The sequence below is a fragment of the Arachis hypogaea genome, chromosome 5, assembly GCF_003086295.3.
Source record: "Arachis hypogaea cultivar Tifrunner chromosome 5, arahy.Tifrunner.gnm2.J5K5, whole genome shotgun sequence".
Lineage (NCBI taxonomy): Eukaryota > Viridiplantae > Streptophyta > Magnoliopsida > Fabales > Fabaceae > Arachis > Arachis hypogaea.
This window is the reverse complement of record NC_092040.1, coordinates 37540109-37562855: the sequence shown is the minus strand read 5'-3', so window position 1 is coordinate 37562855 and position 22747 is coordinate 37540109. Positions and strand designations below refer to the sequence as shown.

Genomic DNA, 22747 nt, shown 5'->3' with positions numbered 1-22747 from the left:
ATCAATGAATCCTGCAGGAAACTCACTAATAATTTTCAAATCATTAAAAATTAAAATTGTATCAATTAATCCATTTGTATCAATTAATCCATACTGGAAAAACTGATAGGTGTCAGATGGGGAAGCATCTGGAAATATAACCAGCTTTGTTAGCTGTTCTTTGGCAATAGGATAATATCCCAAGATTGCCCTTTTTTCTTCAGTCCAATTCAGGACTATGTTAAGGGTTTCTCTGAGATTTGATCTACAGACCCTTTTCTTTTCCTTGATTTCAGCCCTTGTAGGAATGTTTCTTATTATCCCTGTTCTCTGGGTTCGAATTGGAGCTTTATATGCTCTTTTTATGATTTGCTCTGAATGAAGAGCTTCATATTCCCTGAAGGATTCCTTTGCTTCTTCCAGTGTTAAAAACCCTCCTTTATGAATTATCCTTGATTGATGTGTAAATGGTGCTGCTTTTTCCCACGCATCATATACTCCTTTCATGGGGCCATTATAAATCACATAATATTTTTTGTCTTGTGTGGATTTTTTAATAATTTCAGCAATTGTTTTATTTTCTGAAATTTTTTCTTCACCTGGTTTGTCCACCATACTTAGCTGGCTGAACTCTGATGGTTTTGCTTGTTGTGTTGATTTCATTGCTTCAATGGCCTTCTTGAGGGATTGGATTTGTGTCCTTATTTGCTGGCAATGCTTGCATTTTTCGAGTTCTTACTCATACTTTTGAATTTCTTGATCTAATGCGTTGTAGACGAACTCCATTCTCTTGTTAATGTATCTGCAATAACATTTTTGTCACCCTTAATATATTCAATTTTTATTGGATATTGTAACAAAAATAATTGCCATCTTACCAATCGCCCATGATTATAATCAACTTTTAAATTATATCATATGAAACCTGTTAGGTAACTTGAATCTGTCCTTAATGTAAATTCTCTGGGTAGTAAATCAATTTTCCATTTCTTAAGAGATTTAATTGCTGCTAGAGTTTCCTTTTCATGAGTGGTATATCTCTGTTCTGTTGGAGTAAAAGTCCCTGAAATATACCTGCAAAGTAATTCCTTTTGGGAATATTTAGAATCTAGTGATTCTTTTTCTTGTTCCAAACTTTGTATAGCTTTCTTAGCCTTTAGACATCCTGACCAGGTTATGTCTGAAGCATCTGTTTCTACTATTAAGTAGTCATTTTCTTCTGGAATATAGAGTTCTGGAAGCTTTTCACATAACTCTTTAATTCTTTGAATTTGCATACTGTCTTTTTCATCCCATTTCCATTCTTTTTTAGTACTTATTTTTTGAAATAAGCTTTTAGTGTATTCTGTTATATTCTTTAAAAATCCTTGATCAGAAATATAATTTATACACCCTAAAAATCTTTGTAATTGTTTTCTATCTTCTATTTTATTAGGAAATAAATTTACCTTTTCTAGAACGTTTGGCTGAAGTTTTAGCTTTCCTTGAGTGGATAAAATTAATCCAAGAAACACTATTTCTTGTTTTGCTATTCTTGCCTTCTTTTTGCTAAGAACTAATCCTTTTTCTTTACATCTTTCTAAAACTATTAATAATTTTTGAAGATGATCTTCTTTATCCTGTTTTGTAAAAATTAGTATATCATCAATGTACACTAAAACAAATTCATTTAACTCTTTTAGATTTTCTTCCATAAATCTTTGATAAATACCTGGGGCTTGTTTTAATCCGAATGGCAATACATTCCATTCATAGAGCAACACACTTGTTGATTCTTTTGTTGGGCAAGTAAAAGCAGTTAATTTCTTTGTTTCTTCGTCTAAACGAAGTTGCCAATATCCTGATTTTGCATCAAGAGATGAAAACCAAGTTGCTCCTTTGATTTTTTCTAAAATAGAATCTTTTCTTGGAAGTTTATGAGCATTACCAATAGTTGCTTCATTCATCTTCTTATAGTTAATAACCATTCTTGGTTTTCCTCTTTTAATTTCATTATTGTTTTCGACATAAAAGGCTGGAGCCGCATAAGGACTTTTACTTAATCTTATAATTCCTTTTTTCAAAAGATCTCTACATTCTAATGAAAACTCTTCTCTATCTCTTGCGGAATAAGGGATTTTATTTGGAACATTTATCTTTTTTGTAGGATCTTTTAATTTAATACTTACTAATTCGTTATTTGTATTTTTAATATCTAAAAGATTTTCAGCACAAACTTCATCCAAAAGTTCTTCTATCTTTATTTCAAGATTATTTTTGGGATATTTATCTGAAAGTATAAATTTAAATAACATGTCTCTAATATAGAAAGTATTTTAAATTTTAAGATCTTATCTATAGTAGTAGTTGGTATTTTTATACGTTTTGATTTTTGATTTATTGAAGAATCGTGTGGAGCTTTTAGAACTATATATGTTAATTCTTGAATGAATGGATGATATAACTTTAAAAAGTTATTTCCTATGATAAAATCCATTCCAGAATCTAACATATATATTGATGGGACAATGAACCTATAATTTTGAATAAAAATTTCAACCATCTCTGCTTTTTGGTCAATTTTATGTATTGATTTGTCAGCTATTCTAACTCTTAATGGTTTCTTTAATTTTTTTCAATCAAGTTTTATATTTGAACTAGCAAAGCATTGTGTTGCTCCAGAATCTATGAAAGCATTTATAAACTTTTCTGTTATTTTTATAGTAATAAATGTGGCATTATTACTCAGTCTCTGAGTCTGTTTTCGAGACATACTCAAAAATATAGTCTAAGTTATCATCAGATTCCTCTAATGGTTCCATTAAACAGGACTTAGCAATTTCTATTTGTTTAGCAAGATCCTTTTTATCCTTCTTTTTCGGGCATTCATTTGCATAGTGTCCTTCTTCTTGGCAATACAAACACTTACAATTTTCTTTTTTATTCGGGCAATAGTCATTTTTTGTTTTTTGCTTTTATCGTTATTTCTTTTTCTAAAATACCTCTTTTTTCTCCAGTTTGGATAGTATTTTCTTTTTCTAAATTGATGTTTTCTTTTTCTTTGAAAATTTTTATTAAGACCATATTTTTGGGGTATCTCTTCATTATCCTGACAACAAATTCTAATTATATTCGCAAATCTTTTTTGAGTTGCTTCTTGCATACAACGTTATTTTATTTCCTCTCTTATTGCAGAGGTTGCTCCACCAAAATTATTTTCAATTGTCCCTCTATTTATCTCTCTTATAAATCTTCCCATTATAAATTCATTAGCAGGATATGGAAGTTTTGTTATATATATACTAAGATAATGATTTTTATCTTCTTCTTTTAATTTGTAATAATGTATTCTATATTCGCATATATAAGATTCCACATTACATAGATCATATATCTGAATATTAGCTAAATGGTTTTTTGCTTCTTGATATTCTTTATTATAGACTTCTTGTTTATGATCTATAATATTTTTTCCAAAAAATTCTTTATATAGAATCATCATTATATATAATATCTTATCATAAGCTGTTGCTCTTGTTGCTAATTCTTCTATTATTTGGTTTTCTATTGATGTCATATAATCTCTTATAGTTCCTTTAGTATGAAACCCTATGTAGTTCCAAATATCTCTTCCAGACAATTCACTAAGCTTTGGATTAGTAAAATCTTCTAATAAAAAGGAATTCAACCAATTTTCGAAAATTTCTTTTTCATTCTTTTTACAGTCTAAGTCAAGCATTCTTTCTCCTTCCATTTCCTGGATTTTAGGGACGTATTTTGATGGTATTTTTGTATATTTTGAATCTTTATTTATAAACCCTTTTTTAAAAGCATAATTATCAAAACCTGTTTCCCATTTAAATTGAGATTGATTATCCTTAGATGTTCCAACTTCATTTTTAACTTGTATTGGAATTGCTGGTTCTTCGTCACTTGAATAATCTAAGATATGTTCTTCATTTTCTATATTTTCAAAATTTACTAATTCTTCTTCTATTTGAAATTCCTGTTCCATAATATTATTTCTTGAGCCATTTTTAATTGTTTAAAAAGCATTGTAACTTCTTCTAATTTTTCTGCAATATTCATAATTTTAGTGGTGGTTTTACTTTTAAATCTGTTATGTTAATTATGTTTTGAAATTTTTCTTCCTTTGGATTCTCTTTTTCCTTATTTCTTTGAAATTTTATGGATGTTAATATTTCTTCAAGCATATCTACTATAGAATTTAATTGTGGGTTAAAAGTATGATATAGATGTGGAGAATCATTTCCATGGTAACATGTTTTAGAAATTCTGTGTGAAAAATAAGTTTTTTCATGTTTTTGAAGTCCTTCAATAAAACTTATAGTAAAATAAAGATTTTGAGAAAAATTATTTTGTATTGATTTTAAGAATTCGGTGTCATTACAGTTAACAGTTAAAATCACTAATTTTTTATCTATTAATTTTGATAACTTAATTATTTCTTCTCTTAAATCTTCTAATTTACTTTTTTCCATTAGGTGATGCTTTTCTTTGTGAAGAATTACACTTTTAAATTAAAAGTGTAGTTTTAGCCACCACTAATTACCATAGACATAGCCTCTATATATATATATATCCAATTCTTAATATTATATTTAATATTAATATATTTAGCTATGTAACTATATATAACAACGTATAATAATAAAATATACATTTAATAAAGATCATAACACACAAATAAATACATATACAACAAACAAATAAATGATTATAAGTAAATTAATAATTAAATTATAACGATAAAAATTAATTATATTCAATATTAATTATATACAACAAAAATAATAACATTAAAATATATCAAAAAATAATTCTTAAATTTATAAAAATTATAGGATAAATAACATTAATAAACTAAGTGGGATTTAATATTACATGAAAACTCCAAATCAAAAAACATTACGTGCATGTCTTTATGTACCAATTTATATAAATTGAATTGACCAAAGTTGATTTAGTTTCTCTGATACTAAAATAAATCATACTAATTCGAATTAGTAGGAATAAAGTCAAATCAAAATGGGTAACTTCGATTTATAAATGAATGAAATTTGATACAATAAAAATCGAATTAAGTTGTTTCAATTTAGCTTGATCACTTAGTAAATTAAATTAATCTAATTCGATTTAGTACTATACAGCATAAATATAGTAAATCGAATCATTTGAATTTAAATAAAATATCAAAAAAATTAAAACAAAAAAGAATAGAAATTCAAATTTTGTATTTTAGTTCAAATTTCAGAAAATTTACATTTTTACAAACTTATAAATTTAAAATAGAACCATAAACAATTTCTAAAAATTCGTTAAAATTCATCTTTGGATTCATTAACATCTAAAAAATTATTACCGAGACTTTTAATGTTGAAGAAATTATTAAAAAATATAACCCTCTATGGTGGCATAGAAGCTAAAACTTGAATTTTTTCAGAGTTAAAAATAACAGATAGTTATACAATATAAAATGACCAACTATATTTATATAATATATAATTTATGAAATAATTAAAATTATATACTAATTAAATTAATCGAATCAACTTGTGTACATTGTATAATACTAAATCAATTCAGATTAATTCGATTTACCAGGTAACCAAGCTAAATCGAAACAATCTAATTCGATTTACATTGTATCGAATTTCATTCATTCATAGATCGAAACTATCCGTTTCGATTTGGCTTTATTTCTACTAATTCGAATCATATTGATTTGATTTAGTACCAAAGAAGCTAAATTGAATTTAATTCGATTTGCATAAATTTATGCATAGAAATATGTACGTAATATTTTTTTATTTGAGACTTTCATATAATATTGAATCTCACTTGATTTATTAATATTATTTATCCATAATTATAAAAAGTTATATTGTTATAAATATTATCTATGTCATAATATAATAATCTCTTCTTAAGATTTATTTTGATGTTATTATTAAATTGTGTTAAAAAATAATTTTATAGTTAATATCATCAATAAACACTACAAATACATCATGTTATACATATATTCCAACTACTATAAATTTGTATGAATATAGTAGTTGAAATATATATATATATATATAGTTTATATACTATATTGTTTATTAACGAATATTAACTATAAAATAAAGTTCAATTAACTTAATGTGAGATAAAAAAAAATATTTTTTTTCAAGTAATATCATTCAATTGAATAATCTAGGATAACAAAATTACATATTTTTTATCCTTTAATATAAAATTTTATATTTTTAAAAGAGAAAAGACAAATCGATCCCCAACTTTTTGGTTCGTAAACATTTAAGTTTTTGACGATTTAAAAATACATTTAAATTTCTGACTTATTCAAAATCTGGACATATTCCTGAGTCTAATTTGACCAATTTTAAAAACTCTCTCACGTGTGCATCCGTATCAACAAGGTCAGTACAATGGGAGTTATGTTTGATTTTTTTGTTGAGTCTGGCAGACCCAAGTGAACATAAGGTCAGGAATCAATATGTCTAGATTTTGAAAAGGTCAAAGACTTAAATGTATTTTCAAATCATTGAGTATTTAAATGTCTGCGGATCACAAGGTCAAAAACCTATTTGTTCTTTTCTCTTTTTAAAATTTAAAATTATTTTTTCTAATATTTAGATTTTAATATTTAAAATTATTTTCTTAATTTAGATTTGTATTTAAATCTGGATAAAAATTTAAATATTTTCATAAAATTTACGTGTGAAAGTTATTTTTTTATAGACGGCTATAACCTATCAAGGATCTTCTCCTTCACATAAACCGCTACATACACGACTAATTTACGTGATCATTATCTTTTGGTAGAGTTATATTTCGTACTATTTTTAAATATTTTTTAAAATATATATTTTTTTTATCCTGATTTCAAATATTTACACTTCACGGGTCATTAAAATTAACACTAAATACGAGAAAGTATAGGAAAACAATGCTAATTGTGAATAATATAAACAATGGATTAAAAAAGAAAGGTAAAATTAAAATTAAAAATTAAAAATTAAATAATTAATTATTATTTAATTTCAATTTTTAAAATTCGAAAAATTAGGATTAGCATTTAAACTTATTCATATTACGTACGGTTATTCATAATCTCACCATAACCTCCAATATACGTCTAAAACTCGTCGTCATCTTCTCTAGTCCTCACATCGCGCCGCTGCACTCCCTGTCGGCCATACCAATACCGATGTAACCTCCCACTGACACCGCCTCCACCTCCGCCGATCAACCCGACACGCCTCGCCCTTTGGTGCTTAGCCCAATGCTGCTGCCGCTATTTTTGTGCCACTCTCCCGACAGCCATCATCGCGGACGACAAGTCCTTCCCGTCGCGCGTCTGTTGTGCCAAGCTTGTCTCTCTCTCCTGCGTTGGAAGTCAATCTCGGAGTCGTTTTCAACCACCGCCATCTCTCTCTTTATACAGTCGTACTCCTCACCGCTGAATTCATCGGCCCCCGCACTGCTACGCCACGCCCCCCATCTGTCGTCGTTGACAAGGGCGTGAAAAATTTTCTGAAAAATGTAGGACCCTTTACCTAAATTCTTTCGTGTATATATATTTACGGTAGAGATTGAATTTGCATACTTCCTTCATTATCATTGCATGGATGATATTTGGACTTTGGGATACTTAAACGGCCATAGTCACAACTGAGCATATTATAGAATGGTCATTTCAGTAGGTATGCAGAGAATTATTTTAATTGTTATGTGAATGATTATTTTGATTGGATTGGGTTTAGTTATATATAACTAAAATATGTTGGAAGTTCAATTTATTAGGTATGCGAATGATTATTTTTATCCTTAAGTAGATGGTTATTTTTACTATGGGTGAGCGACACCAATGGTGGCATGTGGCAAGCCAAGCAGCGACGGTGAAGTGGGATGATTATTGATGAATGTGGGAATGGTAGCCGGTTGGGAGAGAAGAGGGTATTGGAGTGAAATGCTTTGATAAATTAAGATTTGAGATTGTTATTTTTTAGAATAATTGAGTGAGTTTTTTTTATTATTTAGGTCATTTGTAGAGTGTTTTTTATTTTTTATATGTATTTGGGCTAAATTTGCATCATATTGTTCACATTGTTTAGATTCTGACGCGAGGATAAATGTCGGTATAGAATTTACTAAAAGAATTTCGTTGTAAGCATAGTCTAAACTAACAATCTATCCTCTAGTCAAAGTTAGAAAGTGTGTCACAACAATAAAATCAATAACTGGGAGTGAAATCCCGGGTCGTTTTCCTTGGGAGTTAGCATAGTATGCACAACATTGGTTAGGGATTCTTTGGGAATGTTTGGAGTTGAAGGCAAGAGAAGTGAACAACTAGAAATCAAAGCAATTAAATTAACAATTAAACAATGTAAAAATCTTGGTTAGGAGTGAGAATTGGAATTTCTATCCTCATTATCATCATCAATGGTGACAAGAATTGTCTATTGCTCCCACTTAATTAACCTCTAACAATGAAGAAAAGTCAAGTGTGTTTGGGAATAAGTAGTATGACCATAATCCAATCAATCATGTGTCAAATAATTTGTTATTGTTATTATATTAAAATATTAATATAATAAGGTCCTTGATTAAATTTAGAGATTTATCATTGTGATAGTGGTCATAATATTGAGAGATAAATCTTTTATAATTTAATCTAAATTGTTCTTGGTCATATGATTATTAATAAGGACATTCATAATCCGGAAAGATCAAATATATATATAATGGTCTTCATTGGATGAAGATTAATAGATCTCATTATTAAATTATATATATAGATAGTGCATATAGAGATATGGCCATTGAACTGACTCACTTTGAGAATTCCTAATGGTTATAATTACCGTATATTTGTCAATAGGATATTCTCAAGATGAACATAGTAATAGAGTTTCCTTTGACCTGCGACTGTCATAGTAATTAACAATGTATTTATTATACTTTGATTCCAGACACCTAATATCCTAGGGTGCTAGTTGAATTGATATTGGGTATGATTTAAATACTTGTAGAATTAATGAACAGTCAATAAGGAAGCCGTCAACTCTCGGTAAAGAGTTTGAGCTCTATGATTATAATGAATGAGATGAATAAACCTTGGCCAAGGAGATTGAATGAATGAAGAAATGAGTTTCTTAGGTCATTCACAGTTCATTATAATAATGGTAACAAGTTAGAGTTTGACAATTAAACCATACTCTAAGGGTTAACCAAGAGCTGGAAAGATGGAAGGAATTATACTTTGTTCTTCTGAGGTTCTTAGTAAAAATATATTACTTCATACTATCGGGTCGTTGAGGAGTGTTGCTAGACGCCAACCTTGATTAGTAAATTTAGTATGACTAATTTACTACCCGCTTAGTATTGAACCTATGGGGTCACACACTAATGAGTGTTCTAATCTTTGCTGTAGAATTATTTAATTATTATTTTGATTTGATCAAATAAATAATTATATTAATTCAAATAGAATATTATTATATTTTTTGCTAACACCAAAATATAATAATAGTATGATAATTGAGAATATTAAATTAGATTTGAGAGTAATTAGTTATTCTATTTCTAAATTTGAATTCTAAATTTGGATGAGATCCTTATTGATTTTGTTTTAAATTGAGTTATGATATGATTCATAAAATTGAAAGATTCAGATTTGGAATTTCAAGATATGATTTAAATTTGAATTGAGAATCAAATTTAAAATCAATAACAAATCTCATACTATATATATGTACGTCAAGAGTACAGGAAAGTAACTAGAATAAAGAGAGAATAACAAGAGTTTTATTCCTTTACCTCTATACACATAAATATATGTGAGCCTAATTCTTGGAGAAGAATTTTATGGTGTGCAAAGAGTTGCAGAGAGGTTCTCAATTTAGATCAGATATCCATTGGTCAAAGAGTTGACAGCAAAAGGTTGGTCTCGGTGTGGATACGCATAGCGTCTTCGTACCATCGAAGGAGAAAAAGATTCTTACTAGCGTACTCAGGTATTTAGATTTGATCTAATATATATTTATTATTGGAATAAAGTTTAAGCACAAAATAGATCTTTAAGGATTATTTTCTTTTCTTCCGCTGCCTGATATGAACACATGGTAATCCTTCAAAGTGGTGTAATTGACTCTAATCCACACATCCTAGTCAAATCCCAGTGAAAGACTAGCTTTGCTAGAATTTAAGTTAACTAGCAACTTCCAATTATCAATTAACAAAAGACTTTGACAATTCAAAAGTCTCCAATTGCTCAACCCCCAAGCCAAGAGTGAAAATCTACTCCATAGCCATAAGTAATATTTTCTCAAACACTTGGTGAGCAAGAATAAAAAACATTATAAAATTGAGAAAACAATTCAAATTAAAGCTATCCACTACAGACAACTCACAATAACAAAGCAATTAATAACAATGAACATAAAATTCCTTAATGCATTAATAGAAATTAATCTCAAGAAGATCCAAATTCAAGATCCAAAATAACTAGAATAACAAGAATACTAAATGAAATTAGAGGATGGAAACTACAAATTAAAGCAATCTAAAATTGGAATTAACACAGATCTAACCAAAGGATTCAAGTGAAATTGAATTGAGAACACTAAAACCTAGAGAGTAGTGAGAGTTTTTCTCTCTAGAATTCAAACTAAAACTAAAACTAAAGTGTGTGGTGATTTATGCCATTCTCTTTCACTCACAGCCTCTTATCCTCAAATTGGGCTCGAAACTGGGCAAAAAATCAGTTCAAAAATCGCCCCAAGCGTTTTCTCTTTAATGAGGTACGTGACGCTTGTCGCGCGTCGCTTGGATAATGCACTGGCCACGCGTACGCGCCAGTCACGCATACGCGTCGGGTGGACGCTGTACTTAGTCACGCGCCCGCGTCAGCCACGTGTACGCGTCGTCACTAGCTTCTCAAATCTTTAATTCTTTGCATTCCTTCCACTTTTGCATGCTTCCTTTTCATCCTCTAAGTCATTCCTGCCCTATAAATCTGAGATCACTCAACAAATCACGGCATCGAATGGTAATAAGAGAGGATTAAGAATTAACATTTTTAAAGCCTCGGAAGCATGTTTTCATTCTTAAGCACAAATTAGGAAGAAATCTCAAAAATATGCTATTTACACGAATAAGTGTAGAAATAGTTGACAAAATCCACTTAATTCAATCCAAAATATACCATAAAATAATAATTTATTATATTCATTATTGTCTTTCTAGCGAAGTTCAAAACATAATACTTTCCATCACGCTCTAATTCACTTTTGTATTAAAAAAATATTCTATTAGCATCTTCATTAACTTGTTTTATCAAATCACCAAACTTTTTATCTACAATACTCACATTCTGTCATATAAAAAAAATATTACGAGAAGAAGAAAGAGGGGTATATTTTTTATATAAGAGAAGGGAATAAAGTGCAGAACATAAACTTTTCGAAATACACAAAAAAACATTACAAAATATGAACATCCCGAAATCCACAGTATAGCAGTGTTGCAAAAATATGGGTGCTTGTTCAGGTGTTGTTTAAAATTGCAGTATCAATTTTGTGGCAAAAAACAGAGAGTTTATCTCACCGCTGCCTAACAGACACAACATCAATAATAAACCAACAACATAAATAATTTCTGTAATTTTATTTCATTATTTTTGTGTCAAATTTATCTAATGTGGTAACTTTTTTTTAAAAAGTAATCTGTTAATAAAGATAATAAATAAATTAACAAAATTTTATATTTTATTCCTTGAATAATTTTATCTAAGAAGTTATTAAAATGATTAGCATATTATTTTTTAAATTTAATTCATCAATATAAAATATCATATATATAAAAAAGTTTTTCTTAAAATATGAAATAAAGTGAAGAGGTTGAAATTCAAGGATGGTTAGTTAGCTGTTTAAAATAAAAAAAATTGAAAAAAAATCATTGCACATCTTTTTCTTTTTCTTTTCCAATTTCCACTTGTTCTTATTTTTATACCTAGCAAGCAAACTTAATCATTATCATCATCATCAACTTGGTGTCGTATAGAGAGAGGCAGTAAGAGCAAGAGAGCAAGAGTAAGACGATGGAGTAATCGAGACTCGAGAGGTTGATTAGTTCTATCTCTGACTCTAGAATTATGCTAAGAAGCAGTTGTACAACTTAGCCAGAAGACTCAATTTGATTTTTTTTAAATATAGGTAAAAAACAAAAATAAAAATAAATCATGCAAATAGTTTATTTTTTATTTTTATTTAATATAAATAAAGAAATTAAAAAAAATTTAATGTGTGAAAAAATAAAAAAGCAACATTTTAATATCAGAGAATAATTTTGTTCACATTAAAAAATATATTATTATATAATTAATTAGTTTTATTAAAATAATATTATATATAATATTTTGCATAAAATACATGTTTACAAATATTTGGAAAAAAATTATATTATATAATACTATATTTTAACAAAATTAATTACTATTATATTTTTTACTTTTTAACAAATAATCTAATTATTTTTAAGCAATATAAAATAATTTAATTATTTTATATTTTGTAATTAAAAATAATATTGTATAGTAATTAATTTTAATAAATAAAAAATATTTTATATGTATGTATTAATATGTTCTATATGTATAAAATTTATCAATAATTTAATATTCTTTTTTGTAATATCTTTCGACTTTTATTTAATAAAATTTATTAATTCATAAAAAATAGTGTGTCTACTGTCTAATGCATACAAATTATGGAACTAGTTTTAGATGTACCCTTTTTAAGGACAAGTTAGCTAAATAAAATAAAAGAGGGAAAACTTTATTGAATTGCAACAATTGCAATATCCTTATGTACATGTCCTGTTTTATTATTATGTAAACCGTGATAGGTAACAATGATTTACAATTTAAACATAAACCGTTGTAGGCAAATATGGTTTAGATGTGAATAAGATTAATCATAAACCGTCGTAGGTCACCACGATTTACTAAGACAAAAATATAAGCATAAAACCTTTTAACCTGCAACTATTTATGAAGGGTTTTGTAATGGCATAAACCTTTGTTGGCTGTCACGATTTATGAAGAGAATAATTCTATATATATGTGAATGAGATTCAAGCTGCTGAAAAGATCATTATCACAATAGCAAGTGAGTAAGAGAATTTTCTTGTTTTAATGCATTGCTCTAAAAAAATCAAAAGAAAAAAAAAATATGGTGTAAAGTTTACTCATATTTTATTATGCCTTGTTTATGATTTAAATCTTATAAAATGCGTATTGTATTAAATTACGATTATGATAATGAAATTCTCTATTTTACTGTTTTTTTTTTAAATTGTGTATTATCCTTATATTTCTTGGCTAAACCAATGTAAGGATGTTCCATCCCACTGATTTAAGTACATTTTCTATCAATGAAAGGAAAGTTCCAAGAAACGTCAATAAATATTTTTTTAATAAATCACCTTTACGTTTTACTTGATTTGTTTTTAAATTACCTTTTTAAAAATGAGGTGAATAAATAGTTTTTGTTGAATTTGAATTTGTTTATTTTGTCATTCTCCTTTTATTTTAAAATAAGTGTCTCTTTTATTTTTTAATTTTATTAAAAATTTTAATATATTTAGATTTAAGAAATAAAAATTTAAATAATGAGCTTCAAATATATTTAGGTTTAGTTTGGTAAAATTTTTTAAAAAAGTGTTTGTACTTTTTAACAATACAAACTCCTTATTTTGTATTTGGTAAATTAAAAAGACAATGTGCTTGTATTTACAGTTTTTAAATGATTTGAGTACTTTTGAAAACAATTAAGGTGGAATTTTTTAAAGTTGACAAGTACTTTTTAAAATTTAAAAATCTAATATAACATTATATATTAACTAATTTTCAAATTTAACACTTAAATTTATGTTTTTTATAGTATTTTTAAATTTAAAAAATTATTTTTATCAAATATAATTATTATTGCTTATATTTATTTTAAAAGTTATTTTTAATTTGATTTACTAAATATAAATATTATACTTTTTAAAAAATTATCTTTTAAAAATTATTTTTTATGAATAAAAATTTTACCAAACTAAGCATATACTTCCAAGACAATCATGCCAGATTAATAGATATAGAATCCAACATTCATTCTTTAGATTTACACTACTACCGAATAAGATTGTTAATATTGTTATTATTACTATTAGACTATTAGACTATTAGCTCCAATGTGATGACTATCCGCGAATTATGTATTTATACTACTCTAAGCATAAACTGTGATAGTCAATAGAATTTTATATTCACAGTTTTTTTTCATAAACCGTGACGACCAAGCATAGTTTTAACCAGCATTTTTCATGTATAAACAGTAGTAACCAATCGCAGTTTATGTTCAAAGTTTCTTAAGAGTAAAATGTGCCAAACTCCAACGATTTATGTACAAATTATAAATCGTAGTTACCTACATAATAATAAAAAAAGACACACACATAAATAATTTGAAAATATTGCATTTGAGTAAATAATCTTCATAATCATTTTAATAAAGTAAATTGCCCCTTTTTTAATTTAGGACAAAACAGGAAATTATTACCATGCCCTTTTTGGTAACTTAAAAATAGAGTGTCACATGTTGACTTTTTTGATTTAATTACTCAGTTAATCTATCTATCTATTCTATTATATAAAAATTGGATGTCTGCACTTAATGATGAAGCTGACGTGACATGCTTCAGAGAGTGTTTCCTAATTTAATTATTTTAACTCATTCAATATAATTTATTACCATGACTTAATTATATCAGCTAATTGATTTGATTAGATATTTAAATATTAATATAATTTATTATAATATATATTACTTAATTAATTTTACTACATTAATTGTAATTTGTTATATTAGTTAATTAATTAATTTATTTATAAAGTCTGAAATAAAAAGAATAGATTTGTTGTTTATTCTAATTGAATTCATTAAATTTAATTATACATTATATACGAATTAATAATAATTTATAAATTACTCTAATTTATAATATTTAATAAAATAATTTTTAAATCACTTTATATTATATATGTATTAACAAAATATTATATATATTTTAATGTGTTAATTAAATATTATATACGTACAGAAAAATAAATACAAAGATGATTTATATAATATTAATAATATTATATTAGCACGGTGATTCTTTTTTGTTTTGATATCATATAGTATAGATCAATTAGCATTATTTAACATATCTAAATATTTATTATAGGATATTATGTCTTTATTATTTCGATTCTCTTAACACCTATAAATACCCTTCTATATTGTATCATTTTACACAACTTGAATACACACAAACCTTTTCTCTACTGCTCTCTCTTACCCTTTCTAATAATAATAAGTACAATTTAATTTAGTTAGAAGTTTATTATTTTATAGTCTTCTATAAAATAATCTTTTTATCACTTTGGATATTTTAACTATTTTTTCTTTTTTTTTTTCTCTTTACATGTAATTTTGTTGTGCATTAAATTTGTTTATTTAATGATGAAATATACTCATGTTAGTTCTATCGTATAATAGTTTATTTTTCTCCTATGTATTTTGATTTGTATAGTTACTATTGATCTTACTGTTTTCGATCTTACTGTTTTCGTTTTCTTGAATTGTTCTTTATTTTTTTATGACTTGATAATTTAAAAAAAAAAGCAAAGAACAGAAAAAAAGATGGCCAAAGACGAAGATTAAAAGTCTAAAATAGCAACATCATTTCTCACCATTATTATTATTAACATGAACTTTATTATTTCTTTTCTAACATTCTTTAATACAAGCTTCGTTTCTTTTTCTTAATTATTATTAATACTTTTATTCTTTTCTTCTCTAATTATAAATCTCCTTATAATAATTTTTTGATTGGATATTTTTTGTCTAATAAATTTTTTTTCTCTATTTTTCGTAAAAAATAATTGATATTAGAAAAAAAAGATAAAAGTAAATTTTAAGATTCAAATTTAAATAAGATGTGCAAAGGATAACTATTGAATTCATTTGGTCGATTTAAACACTTTGTATTATCGTAATTGAAAATTTTAAATACTATTATAAAATTCTAGATATTTTTATTTTATTGTTCTTAAATTATATATTATACCGTATATTTGAAGAGTTTTATCTTTCAAAAAATAAGTGTGACATTATATACTTTTTTAGATACAATAAATGAATAATAAGGTTAAAGTGAGTAACAAAATTTATTATGGTAGACTAATTATATTATTATTAATTAATTATATTAAAAGATTAAGATTATGATAGATTATCATTATTTTATTATTTTTTATTTTTTGATATTAATTCAGATGTTTAGCTTCTTTTTATTATCATTTTTTATTCTCTTATTCTATGTGTTTATTCCTATAAATTTTGCTAAATTAAATAAAACACTGTATATCTTCTTTTTATTCTTCTTTTATATACACATAAAATTTATTAAATTATTTCTCTTCCATCTAATAATTTTATTTCTCTTCTATTTATATTTCTTTCCTTTAATATTTTATTGGTTCTTATTTTTCTAAATTTTATTTTAATTTATGTATTTTTTCTTACTATACCTAATTTTTTTTATTTATGTGTAATATACATTCTTATATATGTTATAGAAATATGATTTGATTCCATTAACTTGCCAAATTTTTTTTGAAAAATCTAAAACTAAAGTACAAAAATATATTTATAGATATTTTACTTTAATTTTTTAACTAAAAAATATAATATTTTTTGTCATATTTGTTGGAATTCTAAGTTAAATATGAATATTAATTTTTGAAATAGAATAAATATATTTTAAATTTTTTGCATCTAAAAATAATATTCTATCAATGTTAGAATTATTTAGATGGATAAATAATAGTGAATATAGAACTAAGTATATATTTTATTGAAAATACGAATTTAAAAATATTATACTCAATAGTCAACCTCTCATTGAACCATTGTATTATCAAAAGATTTTTGAAAAAATGAAATAGTTTTAGGTGTATAATTTTTGTAAAAACTTAATTAATTTAAGATATTTATTATCGTTGATTAAAAAAATAAATTGAAATGACAATTTAATATTTCTATACTCTTAAAATATGATTTATTTATTTTTCTAGCATTTTTTATCATCCAATGATCACATTAATATAATTTAATTCAATAAAATTATTTATTATCATTTGATTGAATAAAATTTTTATTTTAGCTAAAAATTTTAGAATTTCTCAACCTCAAGATCATTCATGTTAACTCATTAAAAAATATAACTAAGAGCGTGGAAGCGTCTCTTTATTCGAGAGTATGATTGAGATCAGAGAGTTTGACTCTTGTGGTTCTTTGATTTTCGTCAACTAAAATCTTATGTATTTTTTATAGGGCTGAATCTTAATTTTACTGTGGGAAAAGAGCTACGAAGGCAAATTTGATGTGTTGGAGACCAAAATTCTAAAGTCATTATTTATATTTGAGTGTGACACTCAATAAACCCTAAAACTCAAATAAAATAGTATCTATGATTTTCATCTCATTTATCTAAATCAAAAGTAATAATGACTTATTTAATTCAACATTTATGACAATAAATGAGATCACCGTTGTATAAGTCATTTAATGTAAAATTATTTAATTTATGATTATAATTAATATATGTATTATTCATAAATATATTAAGAAATAATAATTTTCTAACAATCTTCTACGTACTTGGGTTATAAATATATATTTTTCTGAGATAACCTCTTATGAATTTTACGCGCAAATTTGAATGTTATTTCTCTTATTACTTTCATAATCTGGTCTATCTCATATATTAGTTATGAAATTACCGAAATTTTTATCACAGTAGTGTCACAACAAAATCACGATGATCCCATACTAAAATACTCAACCACATAGATCAAATTCGGATGAGAAAATTCAGAGATTACATGCAAAAATGATCTCATGCATGTCTATTTTTAACTTGAATAAAAATTTTATTTTATTCGGTGACAGACTCAGATGAAATTACAACGGCAACGTCCGGGCTCATAGCGAAGGCGATTAAGTGATTAGTCTGTGTAAGAAGAAGAGAAGAATTTAACAGACTCACAAAGAGAGAGAGAGAGAGAGAGAGAGAGAGAGATTTACCTGGAGAAAAGGGACTCGGCAGGAGAAAGGTGGCGACGGGCTCAACAGCGATGGTAACAGGATGAGCAGCGATGATGACATAAGCTGTGAACAGTGACGGACCCAAAAAAATTTAGTAATGGGGACAAAAGTATAATAAAATTTAGGTATAGATATTTTTTTTTGCTTCCCACAATACTCAACAAGTTAAGGACAAATCCGTCGTGAATTTGAATTTCATTTAAAAATCTACAATTGGCTGGCAATGATTTGCTATACATACGAGACAGAATTCGAACCCTCAATACTTACTTAAGCGGATGATTAAGTTGATCACTTGACCAATCTAAATTGGTTTAAATATATTCAAAATTTAAAATTAGAACTATCTAATACATATTGATAAGAACTAGAAATATATACACAACAATTATTATAATATTTAAAATAATAAAAATATAATTTCATACACATAGTATAATATTTAAAATAACAAAAAAATATTTATAAGGACTTTTTTTATTTTTAACATGACTAAATATTATTTTTTATATATATTTTTAAACAATTATTTTACTTTTTATTATCTCATTTAATTGTCAAATCTACTTATTATTATTTTTATAGTATATATAAATTTTTTAACCAAAATAATTACAGTATATTAATACATAGATAATATATTTTTGTATCTTAAACAATTTTTAAAAAATCACTAATAATTTAAGTTGTATTTAATTAGAAAACTAAGTTTTAATTTAATTATTAATTAATTAAATAATATAATATAATTAATTATCACTTTTTTTTAATGTATTTATTTATTTTTCATACTAAATAAAATTTAACAATATAATTATTATGTGTTAAGTTTAACAAAAATTTTTAACATAAAATACAAAAGAACTATTTATATTTTATTTTGAGACAAATATAATATAATAAGTGGTATATATGTATATAAGTATTAATTTTTTTTAAAAAAAATTGTGGGGGCAAATGCCCCTCTATATTAAACGTGGGTCCGTCCCTGGCTGTGAAGGAAGATGGGAGTTGTGAATAGGTAGGCAGCGATGGATTCAGCAACAACATGACGCGAGGTATGCAATTTTTTTGTGAAGAAACCGAAAAGAAAAAAATTTTGAGTGAGGATGACTAAGTTTATCTTGCATGACTATAGAGTATAGACCGAAGCTATGAATCATCTGTGATGTGCGACAAATCCTAATTCTTAAAAAGTGTTTATATGTATATATTCGGGGCGGGTACACCCTAAACTCGACCATATACCCTATCTTGAGAAAAATCTGTCCCAACTTGGGTCAAGTTATTAGTCTTTCCATCCGGGTATGAACAGGTCGGGTACCCGCGTATTTGGAAACTCTTGCCAAATCTAACTATGTATTGATACTCCATTTATTAAGAGTTTAACGTTAGCCAATGCATTGCTATATACACAAGGCGAGATTTTAACTCCTAATAGTTGTTTAAGTGAACGAGTGAGATGATCACTTAACAAACTCAAATTGATTAAGACAAATACTAATTATTTTAACATTTTAATATTAAAAATTTTGAGAGTTTGATTTAATTATAATTTTATAAAATATTTATAATAATAATTATTATATATATTATTTAATTTTTTAATAAAATTTTTAATATAATTTTATGTATTATTCCATACAAAGTACGGAAACATACACTAGTTCTTATAATTTTATTAAATTTTTAATTCAATTTTTATATTTTTAATTAAATTTTTATATTATTTTTAATTTTTTAATTAGATTCTCTATATATGAAAAATATTAAAATTAATAAAATATTTTTCTTAAAATATATACGATTAAAAATTTAATTATATTTTTAATTATAAATATCTTTAATTTATAAAAAAATATTTAATTAATTTTAACATATTTTATATTAAAAAATATTTAATTATAAAATAAAAAACAATAAAGAGATTTAACTAAAAAAACAAAAATTTATTATAAATTTAATAAAATTATAGAGATCAACAAAAATAATTAAATCGATGGCCGATCTTTTTTGGTGACTTCTCTGATATTTTGTTTTCAGCATATATTATCAATCAATATTCTTACCACTATAATTATATACAAAAAATATTATTCGTACATTAGTTACTAAAATTAATCACTAATGTATATAAATATATATGTAATTTAATTTATTTTTAATATATTTTAACATATATTTTATATTAATGATTGGCTTTAATAAATAATTTTAGTGTATATGTAATATAGTCAAATTTATTCAATGTTGTGAAATTATAAAACAAATTGGGTATAGAATATAGAATATAATTAACAAAGGGAAAGAAGCGCACAAGCAGCAGAAGGCAGAAGCCTTATCCTTTTCAGCACCACACGCTTCGCCCCATCGGTCTAAAGCGCAAACCATGGCAGCTCTTCACTTCACTCCAACTCCGCTCAAACCATTCTTTGCTCTTCTGAAACAAAACCACCCTACCACCACCAAGCTCAACAGTGTGCGGCCACGCCTTGCTTCACGCTCATCATTCATTGTGCGGTCCTATAAAGTGTTGATTGAGCATCAGGGGCAGTCCACCCATCTTGAAGTGGAACCTGATGAGACCATACTCTCTAAGGCAATCGACTCTGGCTTGGATGTCCCCCATGATTGCAAGCTTGGTGTCTGCATGACTTGCCCTGCTCGTCTTCTTAGTGGCTCTGTTGATCAGAGCGATGGTATGCTCAGCGATGATGTCGTCGACCGCGGCTATGCCCTCTTGTGTGCTGCCTACCCTCGCTCCGATTGCCATATTAGGATTATCCCGGAGGATGAGCTCCTCTCCCTCCAATTGGCCACCTCAAATGACTAATCTACTTTTCACTTTTCTAGATGTAATTCCATCCTGCTAATGGGTTTTCTTCAATGCCATTGAGTTTTCTTCCTTTAATGTATATTTCAATTGTTCGGCATTTTCTTTGATGCATGAAACATATATATCTGACTCTAGTCAAATGTTGAAACGATGTTTATGGTTTACCTAGGATCAAGACTGAAGTGCAGTTTTATTTAAATACTAAACTTTGTTCACATGTTACAAAGGGTGGAATAAAAAATGGCGCTTCACAGTTTCCAAATGCTTAAAATCCATCCACCAATAGTCCAATAGATAATGCTAATAGAACTAGCATATTCCTAGGTAGAATGGGGTTTAATTGATCTCCTGAATCTTTGCTTGATCTTTACCTTCACATTAATGCCATTGTCAATGATAGACTTGAGAACAATATGAAGCTTTCCCTCGAGCTTTTCTCCTTTTCTTGGAGTGTAAATCACGTCATGAATATCATCAGCCAGTGCTCTCTGAGCCAGAATGGCACCCACAGCAGCACAGGTGGTCTTGTTCTTGGTAGAAGCCAGGTCAAACTTCATATCCTTAGAAATGGAATGTGCCACTGCAACAACCTTGCTAGTTACCCTATGAACAATGCTAGCACGAACAGAGCCTTTAGATATGTAAATGTCCAAGCAAAATGGTTCATGATAAGGACCCGTAAGCTGGTTAAAAGTGGGAGTCCTCTGCCTCTTGTTCTCAGGAGAAACATCTTTAATTTCATCCAACCGGGCCATAACAATTCTGCTTCTTGTTGCGATATGATCTTTCGGAAGCTTATCTTTGGAATTGGAAGTCACATTTGGATTTGGACACTCCTTAGCTTTCTTTGCTTCCTTAGTGTTTTCCTTCTTTTCGTCTTTCTTCTTGGAAGATTTCTTGCGTTGAAAATCTAAATTATACTCTTCAAACTCCTTGGAACTGCGCTCGAGCTTATAGAACAGATTCCCACGAACCCTCATGTTATCTATATCTTCCAAATCCATGTCATCCTCAACACGAGAGGGGTTACAATCAACAGGTTCATCAATACCATGGTGTGCAAATGTAGTAGCTGCTGATCTAGCTGAATGCCTTCCTGGCCAGGCTTGTGCCACACCAGATGAGACACCCCAAGCATCACCATCTACAAGCTCTATGTTATATCCACTTGGAGGGTGATCAAAATTGGATAAAAATGGTGAAAGATGAAGGGTAGGGGAGCTTTCAGAAGGTGGCACAGATGCAGCTCCATGGCCATCATCCTTATTGGGAATGGCGGTGAGATACTTGAACCAGAAACTGGATTTTCTCAACAGAAAACGTTGGTTGTATAAGGAAGAAGCTCTTGTTGCGAGGAAGAACACCATCATCGGAGTTTTGGATACAGAAGTGGATGGCTCCGTTTACATGAGAATAGTGCGACCCAAAATGTTAAAGCTCTCAAAGAAGCAAAACACCGAACAGTTGGCGTGCAGGGACAGAAATTGCGCGAAACTGAAACTCGAGATTGTGAAACCTCAAACTTTCGCCTTCCTTTCTTTGTCTGAGATGTAGTGCAAAGTCAAAAAATGGAGGCAATACCTTACACTGCTTGATTAATTGTCCTCAGTCGTCTTTGATATGGCAGCACTCTGGATAAGCGATCCCCAACTTGAACCAAGACACAAACCCATGGAGATGGTGGTTGGCCTTAACTGAAAATTTCAAAGTTCAGAGACAT

General features: G+C 27.3%; 2 protein-coding genes across 2 annotated transcripts; one reads left to right on the top strand and one right to left on the bottom strand.

Moving 5' to 3' along the window:
* Positions 1–20512: 20512 nt before the first annotated feature.
* On the bottom strand, positions 20513–22397 carry LOC112801264 (uncharacterized). The gene has a single exon (XM_025843901.3). It carries the CDS (start codon positions 22395–22397, stop codon positions 21348–21350), a length of 1050 nt encoding a protein of 349 aa, XP_025699686.1. The 3' UTR covers positions 20513–21347.
* On the top strand, positions 20581–21024 carry LOC112801266 (ferredoxin C 1, chloroplastic). Its single transcript, XM_025843903.3, has one exon. The coding sequence runs from the start codon at positions 20581–20583 to the stop codon at positions 21022–21024; it is 444 nt and encodes a 147-aa protein (XP_025699688.1).
* Positions 22398–22747: the final 350 nt, after the last annotated feature.